The 15,371-nt window shown below is 51.8% G+C and overlaps 2 protein-coding genes across 4 annotated transcripts; both read left to right on the forward strand.

The window, feature by feature from the left end:
- Positions 1 to 1,906: 1,906 nt before the first annotated feature.
- On the forward strand, positions 1,907 to 5,217 carry LOC117871780. The gene is made up of 3 exons (XM_034759544.1): positions 1,907 to 2,413; positions 2,989 to 3,083; positions 3,745 to 5,217. The coding sequence occupies exon 3, from the start codon at positions 3,907 to 3,909 to the stop codon at positions 5,215 to 5,217; it is 1,311 nt and encodes a 436-aa protein (XP_034615435.1). The 5' UTR covers positions 1,907 to 2,413; positions 2,989 to 3,083; positions 3,745 to 3,906.
- On the forward strand, positions 2,639 to 14,083 carry LOC117873095 (zinc finger protein 74-like). 3 transcript variants are annotated; one of them, XM_034762124.1, is made up of 6 exons: positions 5,131 to 5,799; positions 6,658 to 6,736; positions 8,495 to 8,690; positions 9,443 to 9,679; positions 10,579 to 10,680; positions 11,818 to 14,083. In XM_034762124.1, exons 1-6 carry the CDS (start codon positions 5,264 to 5,266, stop codon positions 11,874 to 11,876), a joined length of 1,209 nt encoding a protein of 402 aa, XP_034618015.1. In that variant the 5' UTR covers positions 5,131 to 5,263; the 3' UTR covers positions 11,877 to 14,083. The 3 variants fall into 3 exon arrangements, with proteins under 3 accessions (XP_034618017.1, XP_034618015.1, XP_034618016.1); XM_034762125.1 differs by having other exon boundaries at positions 8,495 to 8,630; XM_034762126.1 differs by lacking the exons at positions 5,131 to 5,799; positions 6,658 to 6,736 and adding an exon at positions 2,639 to 2,648.
- Positions 14,084 to 15,371: the final 1,288 nt, after the last annotated feature.

Below are 15,371 nucleotides of genomic sequence, written 5' to 3' on the forward strand. Positions count from 1 at the left end.
TCCCCAACCAGGAGAGCTAGAAACAAGGGCCGCACGAAGGTTTTTGGGGAGACGGGGCAAAACTCCAAAGGGAGGCCCTGGAGGAGGGATGGCTTGGGAGCACCTGTTCTGCACTCATCCTGCAGCGGTGGCTCTCATCCTGTGGGGCTGGGGCTGTTTCGTAAATGAGCGGCAGCTGGGCAAAACCTGGGCAGCACTGTGATCTGCTGCGCCAGGACGCAATGCCACTCGGTTTGGATGCCCTCTCAAATAGGGGCTCTCCGGGGCAAACTAAACTGTCCCTTTCCCCTCCCTGCCACCCCACCCCAAGGCAGCACTGGTAGAAGCTGATTTTTCCAAAAAGCAAGCTTCTCTTGTCATCACGGGACTCCGGGAGCTGGGACTTTGAGGAAAACATCCTATCGTGTTGAGAGAGTTGACCATGCTGCTACTCCAGGCAACGACAGAGACACTGGGGATAGTGTCCCACTCCCAGCCGTATTTGCTGGTTTCAGAGTATTTACATAGGGTGACCTTATGTCCCTTTTTGACCGGGACAGTCCCTTTTTTAAGCCCTGTCCTGGCCGTCCCAACTTCTCTGGCAAAGGTGGGCGTTTGTCCCATTTGCTCTTGCCAACTTGATCATCAGGAGCAAATGGGAGAAATGCCCACTTTTGTCAAAAAAGTGGGCATGGGCGCTCGGTGGAGCTTCCTTGGGGGGAGGCTAGCTCCTGGCTCTGCCCGTTCTGCTCACCCCTCCCCCCTGCAGCCGGAGCCCCGAGACCCCCTGCCCCACCCCTGTGGCCAGGGCCATGAGTCCTTCCCGCCCCCGCCCAGAGGAATCCTGAGCGCCCCCCTCCTCCCCCCCCAGTCAGAGGAGTCCCTAGCCAGCCGAAGCCCCGAGCCTCCCCCGCTCCAGCCTGGAGGTGCCCCAGGCCAGCCACAGCTGCCCTGCGTCTCCCCTCCCCAGACCCCGAGCCGCTGCGGGGAAAAGAATCTTCATTATGCCCCATGCAGGTTCCGGGGTGGCTGAGGGGGCAGTATGTGCTACTCAGCTTCCTGGGTCCATCAGTAATCTCTCTGGACTCCAGATTACTGATGAACCCCAGAAGCTGAATAGCACATACTGCCTCCTCAGCCGCCGCGGAACCTGCATGGGGCATAATAAATAAAAAACTTCCCCCCAAAACCCCGCAACCGGGATCCGGTGGAGTGTGGGTGCGGCCCAGGGCGGAAAAGGCCAGGGGACAGCGAGCTAGCTTCCCCCACCTTATAGTGTGTATGGTAACACCCATTGTTTCATGTTCTCTGTGTATATATATATATCTTCCTACTGTATTTTCCACTACATGCATCCGATGAAGTGGGCTGTAGCCCACGAAAGCTTATGCTCAAATAAATGTGTTAGTCTCTAAGGTGTCACAAATACTCCTGTTCTTTTTCCCCAGGAGAAGCTGCACCTGCCACCCATACTAGTGGCCATGCCACCCGCACGCAGAGGGGAGGCAGGGTTCAGGCAAGGGGCAGGCAGGGCTCAGGCCGGCCCTGTGCTGGGGGAGGGGGCGGACTAGCCCCACACGGTGTCCTGTTTTCCTTTTGGGAAACATGGTCACCTTATATTTGCAGGCAGCGGGGCTGAAATGTTCAAACTTTTACTCTGCAACCACCAGGGCTAGAAAACGCCCTTTCGCTTTGCTGGGGGTGGCAGGGGAGAGTCCCCCGCGATCCCGTGACTCCAGGAGCTGGGGATTCCAGCAAAACCCCCGCAATGGAGCGCACTTTCCCCAAATCGGGAAGCTGAAGGGTTAAAAAGCGTGGCGGAGACGCCTAAATCTTTCAGTGCCCGGGGAAAGCAGGCAGTGTTTACAGAGGGACGGAAAATGGAGGGACCTTCCTGTGCCAGCCCCTTCCCGCCTCTCCCCCCCCCGGACACCTGGGTCCCTCCCGAGCGGGCTTGTGTACACGGGGGCGAGTCCCCCTCTGCAACCCTCTGAGCGCAGGTGGATAAACAGCCGCAGAAGCAGGAAATCGGGGGCTGCCGGGGGTGGGGATCGGAGCCCCAAATCCCCCCCCCGCCAGCTGAGCCAGGTCCGGGGCCGCAGGAGAGCACCGGAGCGGTGTTTTCAGTCTGGGGGGGGGGAGCAATGGCGCTGGCTGGAGATGGGGAAATTGTGACTGATGCTTTTGCAGCGAAGGCAGACGGGCCCAATGGGCATTTCTGCTCTGCCTGCGGAAAGACGCTCCATGGAGTATAGTATGTAGGGCTGCCAGGGGTCCCGCTTTGTCCAGTCGAAAAAGGGACCGGACACTCAACATCCGGTTATCGGTGTAACCGCAATCAGCCTCTCGGGGCAGAGGGCGCCAGAGCAGCAGCGGCTGCCCCCGGGAGAAGCTGCTAATGGAAAGAAGTGGTCCCAGCCTCCAGCAGAGTGAGGTAGGTTGGGTACTAAGGCTGCCCTGAAGGGGATCCTGTCTGCTCCTCTCCCTCCACCCTCCCTAAGCCATTGCCACTGCCTCAGCCCCTTGCTCTGGGGACCACCCCCCTCCCCAATTTCCCCAGCTCCTTGCTCTGGGGACTGACTTGTCTGAGCCAGAACCCGACCGCTGTGTCCTGATTGGGCAGCCAGGTTTCCTAGCCACTCCTCCCAGCCTGGCTCTGCAGGTGGCAGGTGAGTGGGCGGGGGGGAGGAGCTAGCAATGGAGGGGGGGGGGAGAGAAAGGTGGGGGCTTGCGGAAGAAGCAGGGCCTTAGGGAAAAGGCAGAATGGGACCTGGGAAGGAGCGGGGCGGGGCTGTCCACTTTTCAGCAATTAGAAAGTTGCCAATCCTAGCCCCAGACCCTCACTCTGAGGACCGACCCCCCACACACACACACACCCCGCTGTGCCCTGATTGTCCCCACCCCGGTCCCTCGCTCTGGGGACTGACCCCGTCCTCCACCCCACTGTGCCACGGTTGTTCCACGGCCCGATTTCTCTGACACAACACTCAGCAAAGGTTTGAACAACAGATGCTGTGTGTTAAGCGTCAGGGTAGTCCAGAAAAATGAAGATGATACTGAGAATAAACCTCTATGACAGAACTGTGTACTTTAAGGAATGCCAGGTAACTGATATGTAAATATAAACATTTTCTGTGATGGAGATGTGGTGTTGGATTATGAACTAAATTCTTTGCATTCTCTCGTCTGGGTGGGGTTTTTATTGTTTTAAAGGTTAAAACACCGTTCAGAATATATTATCTTAATACAGTCGACTTAATATATCGACATGTTAGTGCCTTGTTTTGTTAATCTTGAGAGCAGCTGTTATCAAATGTAAATTATATTGTTATCTTATAGTGTTCACATCATTTTGTCATGGCTTAATAATATTCTCCCAGACATGAAAAACGGTGACACTGTAAGTATGCAGTCTTAGGTTTGATGTGCTAGTTGCAGCCGTTAGTGCTGTTCTCAGAGTGGTGCTAATGGAATTGATGCAAATATACAGAGACGTCCTTGCAGAAGCTGGTCAAAACACCTCTGTTAACTTTAGCTTCACTGAAAAATAGCTTATGGCAAAATATAGAAGATAATATAATATAATAGTCTGGTATTAAGGGGACCTAAGCAGTCTCTGGTCAGAAGTATTGACCAGACACCAAAAGTCCAGTTACTGCAATTTTCTATCTCCTTCTAGTGTCCTGTAGCAAATAATACTTGAAATTAGAATATATATCTGTCATGACAACATATTTGATTGACTCTTTGAATTAACTTTTTTAGTGCGCAACCACAAGCAGTGGGGAGCAACTGGCCTTTAAAGAGCTAAGTGCCTAGCCAGCAGGCATCAGCGGTCAGCTACATAGTTAGCGTCACAGCATCCACAGTCGATGCTCTTTTATCTGGCGTCTAAACTGTGCTGCAGTCAGACTAATGTGAGGTGAAATGGCAACACCTGAAAAGAGAAAGATTCGAAGGCTGTGCTCTTTTAAAGACAAGTGGTTGCAACTCCCAGCGTATCGGAATTGGCTTATGAAGGCAAGTGAAGACTCGGGATATTGTTCTATTTGTCGTGTTCAATTCACGGTTAAGTTTGATTCTGTAAAAGCTATCAAGCATCATGCGGAGACTCCGGGTCACAAAATCAAAGTACGAGCACAGGTACGGTCTAGTACTATTGATCAATTCTTCGTAAAGGCTGATACCTCTGAAGAACAACACATGTGCACAGCTGAATTGCTTTTAACATATCATGGAGTTAAACACCAGCACAGCTACCGTTCTCAAGATTGTGGAAGTACGTTGTACCGCTCCATTTTCACTGATTCCAAGATAGCTTCCAAAATTCACTGCGGAAGGACAAAAGTGGAGGCTTTGATCGAGAATGTGTTAGCCCCCCATTCATTGAAAATGGTCGTGCAAGACATTGGATCAACACCGTTCTCAATAGCAATGGATGCTTCTAATAAAGGGAACCCAAAATTATTCCCAGTTGCCGTCCGCTACTTTAATAAAGATAAGGGAAGCTGCATGTGTATCATAGACTTTTTCGAGGATGCCGACGAAACATCAGAGGCAATCGCAAACAACTTAAAAAGTTGTCTTCAAAATGCTGGTCTGATACATAATAAAATCGTGGCATATGGAGCAGACCATGCATCTGTTAATTTTGGAAAACACAAGTCTGTTTTTGTGCACCTAAAACAGATGTTGGATTTACCAAACCTTGTGCCGGGCCATTGCAGCGCTCACATAGTACACAATACAGCGAAACATGGCTTGAAAATGCTTTCTTATGATGTAGAGCACTTGGTCATCAACGTTTTCAGTGAATTCTCGTCTAGTGAAAAGAATATTAGTGAACTCAAAGAGTTCTTTGACTTAATGGAGACAGAATATTCAGACATCTTACCCCACATATCCACACGTTTTCTGACCCTTTTCACGGCTGTAGACAGGTTACTGAAGAGTTGGCCAGCACTCAAATCTTACTTTGTGAGCAAAGGAGAGGAAAATGTGTGCTGTGCAATATGGGCCTTCCTTTCTGAGCGAGAGCATGCAGTGTCCGACGATGAAACTCTTACGCTTCCTGAGCTGTACCTCTATTTTGTGCACAACATTATGAGCCAACTTAACAACACCATAAAGGTTCTTGAGAGTGATTACGTTGGAGCTGAGGAGAGAGATTCAGAATCGACAGGAGAAAGGATTCTATGGGTACAGGGTGACACAGTTCTTGAAGAAACTACCACCTAACCAGCAGAATACGTTTGTTGGAGATGCCCAACGGGCTTACACACGCATGGTACAGTACCTGGAAAAGTGGTTTGATTTCAGTGAAAACTCCTTCTCTAAGTTGTGTGCACCACTCAGTCTGGACAGACCTCTTGACCTAGACGAACTGTGTGCTTTGACTACAAACTTGGACATTCAAGTGGACGGAGATGAACTATTTACAGAAATGTGTTCGCTGAATGATGTGCTACCGACCCTAAAGAGTTCGACAAATGATGCTGAATCGACACTGCGTCGGCAGCAACAAGAGCACCACAATGTCTCTGAGGTGTGGGTCGAATTCTTTAAGCGCTGCGAGGCCCCGAACTTACTTAAAATTGTGCAGCATGTGCTTGCTATACCACCCAGCAATACATTTGTGGAACGCATTTTCAGTGTTCTGAAGAACTTGCGGACTGATGAAAGGAATCGGCTCCAAGTGGACATGGCAAAAGCTGAGCTGTTCGTGCACTTCAACTATCAAATGACATGTGCCGAGTTTGCTGGATTTTTGAAGACGGGGGCGGCTAAGGCGCTTGTGGCAGCAGCAAGAACATATCAGAAGTATAAATTTAAGTCGTTTTTCAATTGCTATTCTCATGAAAGTTCTTTGTGGCTGTACTGGGGAGTTGCTTGCACTGTTTTTGTTTTTTAACTTCTCATGAAGGATAAAGATATAAAGTTTGTATGAAATGATTATACAGCATCTGGTGACGTCCAAACATTTACAACTTGGCACCTAACTGTATATTAAAGCACACACAGAAAAGCAACCTGGTTTTGTGGGTTCTCAGCACCACTGAAAACCTACTTAGCTTTATGAAAGTGTCCAATTGAGGTGCCTAATTTTAGGCAGTGAGGTTTGAAAGGTTTTGCGTAGGTCCTTTAGACTTGATAAGTGATTAGGTTTCAATAGAACAGAATTGATAATGGTATAATGTTTTTTGTTATGCCTGGAAACATTTAAATGAAACATCTACCTTGGGTTTATGCAAATACTATTGCACAGATCAGATCAAAGAATAAAATCTCACCATCATTTTCCTGTTACCAAACTCTAATTTAATTATAAGTCAATGGGTAGATTAAGGCCACGTCTCCACTAGAGACATTACAGTGGCACAGCTGTACCGATGTAAGAACTCTTGTGTAGCCGCTCTATGCTGAGGGGAGAGAGCTCTCCCGCCAACGTAGAGCACTCTACCACTTATGCCAGCGAAACTTATGTCACTCGGGGGTGTGTATTTTTTTTTTCACACTCTTGAGCAACATAAGTTTTGCTGACATACGTGGTAGTGTAGAGGTGGCTTTACTGAAATCAGGAAAAGCTCAGTACAGTTGTACACTGAAAGAGAGAGAATGGGAAAGGGGAGTGTTAAAAGGCTCGGAGCGTGCTAACTATGATGTTTTTTCCCGAGCCAGATCCCAACCGCTGTCCCCTGATTGGGCAGACAGGCAGGCTTCATGTGAGCTGCTCCCAGCCCAGCTCTGCAGGTGGCAGGTGAGTCCCGGGGAAGGGGGGGGGAAGCGAGTGATGGGGGGTGGAGTGGCAGAGTGAGTGATGGAGGGTGGGAGGGGGTAAAGGAGCAAGGGGGAAGAGGCAGGATAGAGGCGGAGCCTCATGGAAGAGGCAGAGCATCGGGTGGGGCAGGGGTGTCCAGTTTTTAGCCATTGGAAAGTTGGCAACCCTGATTGTATGAGAATGATGAAATACTTTCTAGACTTTGTAACCAAGGAGGACGTTTAAAAAAAAAATACTAAGAATAAACTTTTAAAAATCAGCAGGCCCAGATAAATTGTACTCAAAAGTCCTGAAACAGGTGGTGAGGAGATCTGTGGCCTGCTGTTGTTCATTTTTAATAAATCTTGGAATACTGGGGAAAATCCAGAAGACCGGAAGAGAGCTAATGTTGTGCCAATATTTAAAAAGGGCAAATTGGACAACCTGGGTTACGCTGACATCAATCCTAGGCAGAATAATGGAATGGAAAATAATGTCCGATAAAGAATTAAAGGATGGGATTATAGCTAAGGCCAGTCATCATGGTTTTTGGTGGAAAATGGATCTTGTCAAACAAATCTGATTTCATTCTTTGATGAGATTACAAGTTTGGTCGAAAAAGGTAACTGTGTAGATGTAATAGATGTAGACGTCGGTAAGGTATTTGATTTCGTAATGTCCAACATTCTGATTTACAATTCAGCCTATACCATATCCGTAAATTACCCACTAAGTGGATTAAAAACTGGCATACTGATAGATCTCAGTCGTTAATGGCGAATCCTCACTGAATGACAGTGTTCCGTGTGGGGTTCTGCAGGGATTGGTCCAGCGCTTTTATTTCATTAATAATCCGGAAGTAAATACAGAATCACTGCTGATAAAATGTGCTGGCGACTCAAAGACAGGCGAGTGATAAATAATGAGGAGGACAGAACAGTTCTACAGAGCGATCTGGATTTCAATAGAGCCAAATACAAAGTTATACATCTAGGAACAAGGAAGGCAGGCCTTGCCCAGAATGAAGAGCTGTCTCCTGGAAAACAGTGACTTTGAAAAGGATTTATGGGTCAGTGAACAAGCAACTCAACGTGAGCTCCCAGTGTGATGCTGTGGCTAAAAGGGCTAATGCGACCCGTGGATGTATAAACAGGAGAGGAGCAAGTAGGAGCAGGGAAGTGGTTTCACCTGTGTATATGGCATTGGTGAGACTGACACTGGGATGTTGCAGCCAGTTCTGGTGTCAGCGTTTTAAAAAGCGTGTTGAAAAAAGTGGAGAGGGTGCAGAGAAGGCTACAAAAATGATTTAATGCAAAAAATGCCATTGAGTGAGAGCTTAGGGTTTGCCTAGACATGTAAGTAATCCAGAATAAGGTGGTGTATGTGGGGGGCAGGTGGAGGAGGGGGTGAACATAAAACAGATTAACTATTGATTAAGTCTACATGTGGACACGCTTATTCCGGAGTTAGCTCAATCCACTTGTGTCCAGGGCTGGGATGGCAGGGCAGCTGCAGATCGGGAATGAGAGGCATTGGCAGAGCTGTGTCTGGGGGAAGCTTTGACAGACGCAGACTGGCTCAAGCCAGGACTATTGGCCTCTCTCCCATGAGCCCCTGCAGTGCCCCCTGCTGGCTCTGGGGTCTGTGTCTCCTCCATATCTCGGTGGGGCATTCCCTGCCATCTCCCCTCTCAGACCCGACTCTTCCTAGAGGGTCCCAAGCCCCGGCTCCATATTGACGTGTTTGGTTCTTTCCCAGGTCATGGTGGGTGTGAACGTCAAGGAAGAGAACTCTGAGAAGATGGCATCCCCTGGGGCATTATGGGAATATCCTGGCTTCCAGCAGAAGTGGCTGCAGCCCCATCCTGAGTGTGTATCCCAGGAGGCGGGAGAGGGTGAATCTCCAGGACCCCAGAACAATGCACCACATGTCCCCAGAGAGGTGCCCCAGCTGGGTATGGGGCAGAATGGGGGCGCTGACAAGGGACGGGGAGGAGAGTGACCAGAGCTGGGCATATGGAGGGCACAGGCTGGTTCGGGCAGGCCACAATGCTGTGGCCACATTGTGGACGATTCACTGGTCTGCTGGTGTCAGTGCAGGGAGGGGATGTGACTGACCAGCCCCATGCCCCACCCCAAGCAGGGAGTCACCCCCTTGTCTGAGTTACAGCAGCACCCCCAACAGGATTGGGGCCTTGTCGTGCTGGGCATGGCACAGACACACAGTGACCGAGATTGGGACCTTGTCATGCTGGGCATTGAACGGACACATAGCAACCAGGCCCAGGGCCCCGTTGTGCTGGGCACAGACAGAGCGACTGAGATCGGGGCCCCGTCATGCCAGGCACTGCACAGACACAGTCCCTGCCCTGAAAGTCTCATGTCTAAACAGACAAAAGTTGGGAGAGGAAACAGAGGCACAGTGACGTACCCAGGGTCACACAGCAGCTCAGTGGTGGTGGAGCCAGGAATTGAACCCAGGTGTCCTGAGTCCCATCCCAGTACCTGCCCCGTTAGCCCAGGCTGCATCTCCCCTGCCTTCCCTCCCAACTACCCCTATGTGGCCCCATCCTCTCACAGCCCCTCGTTGTCCCCAACCACCCCGAATTCTGCCCTCGCCGCACAGTGGAGTTCTGGGCGTCGGGGCCGTCGCTCGCCCTCGTCAGCCTCCAGCTGAGATGTACCCAGCTTTGTTCCCTTCCATCAGCATTTCCAGCGCTGCAGCCTGAGCTCAACTCCTCTCCCCCGCCCGTGATGAAGATGGGGCGAGGGTCCCTGGAGCAACCAGCACCAAGAGGGGAGTCCCGGGGCCTGCAGGGGCCGGTGCGGTTTGAGGACGTGGCTGTGACCTTCACGGAGGCGGAGTGGGAGCTGCTGGACGAGGAGCAGAGGGAGCTGTACAGGAACATCATGCTGGAGAACTATTGGAGCCTCCAGTCGCTGGGTAAGGGGCTGTGCATCTCGGGGGAAAGTCTGGGTCAGCTCCTGGTGCCTGGGATTCGGCCCTGGGAAGCCAGCAGCCCAGGGAGAATCTGAAGGAGCTCTGGTTGTTTTAGTTTGTCCCAGAGGAGATAAGCGGTGATGTGATCCCGGCTTGTAAGCACCAACACGGGGAGGGGACTGCTGGGAGGAGAGGGCTCTATAACATTCAGACAAAGGCAGGGTCTGAAAGGGAGCAGAAGGGAGATGAATTCTGGCTGGGAATTGGGGGCCAGTGTTTATCTGGGTGTGGAATGAACCACTGGGGAGCTCCCCTAAGGACAGGGTGGATTCTCCCTCTCTGGGAATCTGTCAGTGGAGATGGGGCATTTCTGTCTCAAAGCTCTGCTCCAGCTCAGTGAGGAGTTACTGGGCCGGAGGCAGGAATCGCTGGGGGAGATTCTCTGGCTGGGATAGGCAGGAGGCCGGGCTGAATGGGCACATTCTTCGATTCCCTGGTGCCCAGTGCGCAGTGCCCGCCACAGAGAGACTGTCATTTCCCATCTAAAAGGAGATCCAGGAATGGACCTGCCTGGTGCAGATCCCCCTTTCTGGGGCCTCCCTGAGCATTGCCATGTCTGCCTGTCCTTGTTCTTGGGGAGGGGCTCTGGTACCGGCCAGTGGCCAGGCTGCCGTCGGGGTAGGGGAGAAAGGATGCACTCCCCTGCCCATGCACACCCACAGCCTCCCTGGGAACGTGGCTTCCCTGCGCACACCCTGATCTCAGGCTCTCCAGCAGGGGTCACCCTTCCCATCGTTCCCAGCGGGTCCCAAACGCCACTTCCCTCCCATAGGGACCGCACCTCCCCCTGTGCCGAGAACCCCACCCATGTCACCTCTGTCCTTTCTCTCCCTCACGCACAGGGTTCCACATTCCCAAGCCAGATGTAATCTCCCGCCTGGAGCAAGGGCAGGTGCCGTGGGCCCCGGATCCCCTGCCCACCCCTAAAAGGTGCCATACTACAGGTAAGAAACATTGGATCAACTTGGACCCGCCATAATCCCGAACACAGAGCTGGGATGCAGCTCTCCCACTCATATTCCATCCCCAGCTGGTCCCTCCGGAGAGACCGTCATGTCCCCAGCCACCCCTCCATAGCTAGCAGCACCAGCCCCACTGCCAGGGGGTGTTGTAAGTAGACCCGGGTGACATTTTTTGGGGCAAATACAATTTTCACTAAAAAAAAAATATGCATTTTTTGTGGCTCTGAAACTATTCCTGAATTTGGGTTGAATTCAATTAGTAATTTCAGCTGGAAAAATAACATGGAAAATGCTTTTAAAAAAAAAAAAAAGTCTCAAGGTTTTGAGGTGACCATTTTGAAATGTTTCGTTTCTACTTTTCTGAAGTTTGTCCAATTAACAAATAATAATAAAAGGGTGAAAAACACCCCGAAACAACTGAATTGAAACAAAACCATTTTGAAAAAAATCAATTTTAAGCCAACCAAAAGGTTTCAAGTTCTCCGGTTTGACCAAAAAAATTGAAAAAAAACCCCAAACAGTTTTGGTTCAAAACTAAACACATTTTTGTGGGGGGGGATTTTTTGGTTGAGCCTGTGAACTACAAAATCAGTTATTCACTCAGCTCTAATTATAATCTAACAACTTTGGCTCCACCGTTGGGAGCGGTTCAACATTTGCAGGCAAATTTTTCTACACAGTTTGGAGAGCGTCGGGGACTGTCTGAGCACAAAGCCAGGAAACAGCTACGCGATGGAGATTCCTGAGCCGGGTCTAATAACAGCTCATTCTCTATCCACCATGAAAATGGCATGCCACGTCCCCTTCCAATTATTATAGGATGGTTAACTGAGATCAGGGCCCCTTTGTGCCCGGGTGGTGCACAGACATACAGTGCCTGAGATCAGGGCCCCAGTGCACTGCCCAGACACAAAGTGAGAGACGGTCCCTGCCACAGAGAGTTTACTCTCTAAATAGACAATACAAAAGGAAGGATTATTGTCGTTGTTTTCTAGGTGGGGAACTGAGCCTCAGAGAGAGAGTCGCTGCCCTGACTCACTAGATGCATTGAAAGAAAGTAACTTGTGCTGGAGCTAATATGCTGCTTATTGTTCTATGTTGCATGCGGTGTCATTGCAGGGGCCTGTCACTCCAGACATTGCACAGATCCTGGACCAGAAGGCAAAGCACTGCCCTAAGAACCGCAGTCTACAAATACCACCACAGGAATGGGAGCGGGGGAGGGGTTGGAATGGCATCAACTATATTGGGCTAGCAGCTGTAATTCCCGAATGCCCCATTCTGTGTTTTTTTTCCATTGGTTTAGGGCAATCCAGGCTGTTTGGCTGAGTCCAGAGGAATCAGGGGTTTATGTGTGATTGACCCAAGTAGAATGGAAGGTCAAATAAGGGACAGGAGTGGGCTTCTCTGGCCCACTGAGAAAGTCCCAGTTGTGCTTCCCTTGCCTGTGGAGTCCTGCCCCTGCTCCAACAGCTGGGTGTAAAATGGCTGGATTTCACTCCAAAACTATGACTTCCACCCTGGGCACTTCAGTTCAGTCGTCTTCTTAGGCAGCCGAAAGGGGATTGCTTTTCATACTATATTCCCCCAGCCCTCTCTCCCAGCATGCTTTGTCACAGACAAGGCTGTTTAGATGGCTGTCATGGTGGATGAAGCTTCCCAGAATGCCTTGCCACGGGAACGACTACAAAGATGGCCAATATAATGGTGGAAGGTTCCCAGACGGGGCCGAGTTAGACAACCCCTCACGACTGGCTTTCCTGTGTTCCAGCCAACGTCAGGGCCACGAGAGGTGGCAAGGAGCTGAGGTGGCGGCAGTAGGAAGCTCCCGAGAGGGTGGCGCTGCCCCATGTCCCCTCCCCACAGCTGGTGAGCATGTGGGACCAGTGCCACCCCTACCCCAAATGCGGTAAAAACTTCCTCACCACCTCGGCCCTGCAGATGCGTCAGAGGAACTGTTCTGGGGAGAAGCCATTCCAATGCAGGGCCTGCAAGCTGCAATTCAGCCAGGGTTACAGTCTGATCAAGCACCAGGCCCTGCACATGCGGAGCGGCCCTACCGGTGCCCGGACTGTATCCAGCCCTTATCTTGTGGGTGAGCTAGTGCAGAGCTGTTAGATTTCTTTTGTACTCGCTTTCTGAGTTTTGAGATGTTAGGAGCCACAGATTCCAACCCTTCTTTCCAAGCGTGAGAGCTAAAAAACTCCCTTTTTTAAATAAATACATTGAAATTTGCTTGTAATCATAGGACTCTGGCAGCTGAGGATTAAAGTAAACCTCCACATATCAGGACTGGTGATAAGATTGCAACTGCTGAAATGTTCACTGACTTCCAGGACCATTGGGTTGCCGTCAGTAAGGGCTGCGGGTGAAAATGATGTGTATACAGAGGGCTTGTCTGCACTACCCTTTAAGTCAATGTAACTTGCGTTGCTCAGGGGTTTGAAAAAGCCACCCCCCGAGCGACGTAAGTTAGATCAACTTAAAGCAGTGTCTACATCATGCTATGTTGCGTGAGACGCTCTCCCTCTGCCATAGCTTCCGCCTCTCGTTAAGGTGGAGTAATTAAGCTGATGGGAGAGCGCTCTTCCAGCGGCATAGTGCGTCTTCACCAGACGCATTACAGTGGCGCAGTGAGGGTGATTAACAACTGGAACAAATTCCCAAGGGAAGTGGTGGATTCTCCAGCTCCTCATGTCTTCCAATCCTGGCTGGAGGATGCTTTAGCCACACACAAGTCATTGGGTTCAATACAAGGGTAAGTGGGTTGAATTTTCTGGCTTGTGTTACACAGGAGGTCAGACTGGATGGGCTAATGGCCTTAAAAAATATGAAGTGGTCCAGCCTGAGTCATCCCCCTGGCACCAGCCTGTCTCAGAGGAAAGCAGCCACGTCACGAAACAACAGCGGGGGCAAGGGCGTACTGTAATGTCCAGCATGCACGCAGTCAGATACTGTACCGGGGGAGCGGTAGAAGCGCTTATGATCACCTGCCAATGAGAGCAACTTTGTTATGTTCTGGACAGGGGGAAAGCTGTGCCCGGAGAGGATCTCTTATTAGCCATCCACTGAGGAGAGAGAGCAAGAGATGCCTGACTGGGTGTGTTCCCTGCCAGACACTAGGATTTGTTGTTCATACCACAGTAACCCCTGAGTGCTCTAGTTATGGGTCAGGACCCCTTTGGGCCAAGCGCTGTACAAACACAGAATCCTAGAGGTTACAGCCTAAGTGATAGTGATTAAACTAGTAACCTAGGGACAGCACCAAGGGAAGCCAGTAATGAGATCTGGCCAAGAGCCCCGTGTAGAGCTGAGGGGAGACATGTTTGTATTGGTGCCTGGGTCTCTGATTTACACAGGCTATGAATTAAACTTCTTGTTTTAATTCTTTTTTTTTTTTCTTGTTCCAACTGTTGTGATGCACGGTGGTTGGGAGCTGTAACCTAATATAGGTCGACTTAAGTTTTTAGCATAGACCTGGATGTAGGGTAAGTCTGGACCACTGATTCCCCGCTCCAAGTCTGCAGAGACCTGTGGGCTCCTTCCCTTCCCAGGCTGCGATACCCCCACCACGTGGTGCTTTCCTGCAGGAACTAGGGGCTGGGTTTCCCCATTACAAGAACACCTGCAATTCCCACGCACTCCCCAAGTCCCTGCGGGAAAGCAGCACATGGGTGAGGACATTGGGCGAGAAGAAACCACACCAGAGTGAATCCAAATTGGCTGTGCTCTTTGTGCGCACGGAGGACACCCCCTCCCCAGGGGCAGCATGGCGGGGGGCTTGCGGGGACTATAGCCACCCCAACATTTGTGGTTAGCACCCCCCCACACACACATAGCCACCGCTTAGCATCAGTCATTCACTACCCAGCTCTGAAGGCTGAGCGGAGAGCAGTGGCTGCTGGCCAGGCACCCAGCTCCAATGCAGGTGGGTGTGGCTGCCCAGTGATCCCCTCCAGCCTGGGCTCCTGGGCCCCGCCCCTCCATGGTCGAGGATCCCCCAGGGCTCCGCCAACCCCAGAGCCGTTGCCCCCCAGCGGCTGTGAGCGCTGCCCAGGGGGTGGGGCTGCAGAGAGGGGCCGGGCGGCACGAGGCTGGCACTGCAACTGCCCCTCCCCCTCTGCTCCTGCAAGGGGAGGGGGCGGGGCTGAGCCTGCCGCAGGGAGCTGGGGCTGACCCCGCCATCCGAGCCAGGCCGCCCCGCTCTGCTCCAGCTGGGGCGGGTGTCACCTGCCGCCCGGCCGGACCCCAGCAGGCAGCCATCAGGAGCAGGGGGGCTGTGGGTGCAGGGTGCCCCCTGAGCTTCCCCCCCACTCTGCACAGTGCCCCCTGCTCTCCAAGGTGCCCCCTCAGCTCCTCCATTCTGCATGGTGCCTCTTGCTCTCCGTAGCCCCCCACAGTGCCCCCTGCTCTCCCTGCCCAGTGCCCCCTGAGCTTCCCCGCTCTGCATGCTGCCCCGGCTCTCCCTGCCCCCCATAGTGCCCCCTGCTCTGCATGGTGCCCCCTGCACTCCCAGTCCCCTGCTGACCCCCACCCTACATGCTGTCCCCTGCTCCCCCACCTCCAACTGTGCACTTAGCTCCCCATATCCTGCAGGCTGCTCCCCATCTTGCTGTGGACCTCCTACTCATCCCAACCTGCATGGCAGCCCCTGCTCCCCCTACTTCACCCCC

The sequence above is a fragment of the Trachemys scripta genome, chromosome 2 (genome assembly GCF_013100865.1).
Source record: "Trachemys scripta elegans isolate TJP31775 chromosome 2, CAS_Tse_1.0, whole genome shotgun sequence".
NCBI classification, from domain to species: domain Eukaryota; kingdom Metazoa; phylum Chordata; order Testudines; family Emydidae; genus Trachemys; species Trachemys scripta.

Excerpts from the sequence above, each read along its gene's own strand:
- LOC117873095 (XM_034762124.1), top strand. The coding sequence starts at position 5,264 with ATGGTACAGTACCTGGAAAAGTGGTTTGATTTCAGTGAAAACTCCTTC. Across the intron at positions 8,691-9,442 it reads CAGAGAGGTGCCCCAGCTGG|CATTTCCAGCGCTGCAGCCT; the intron begins GTATGGGGCAGA and ends CCCTTCCATCAG. Across the intron at positions 9,680-10,578 it reads TTGGAGCCTCCAGTCGCTGG|GGTTCCACATTCCCAAGCCA; the intron begins GTAAGGGGCTGT and ends CCTCACGCACAG.
- LOC117871780 (XM_034759544.1), top strand. The coding sequence starts at position 3,907 with ATGGCAACACCTGAAAAGAGAAAGATTCGAAGGCTGTGCTCTTTTAAA.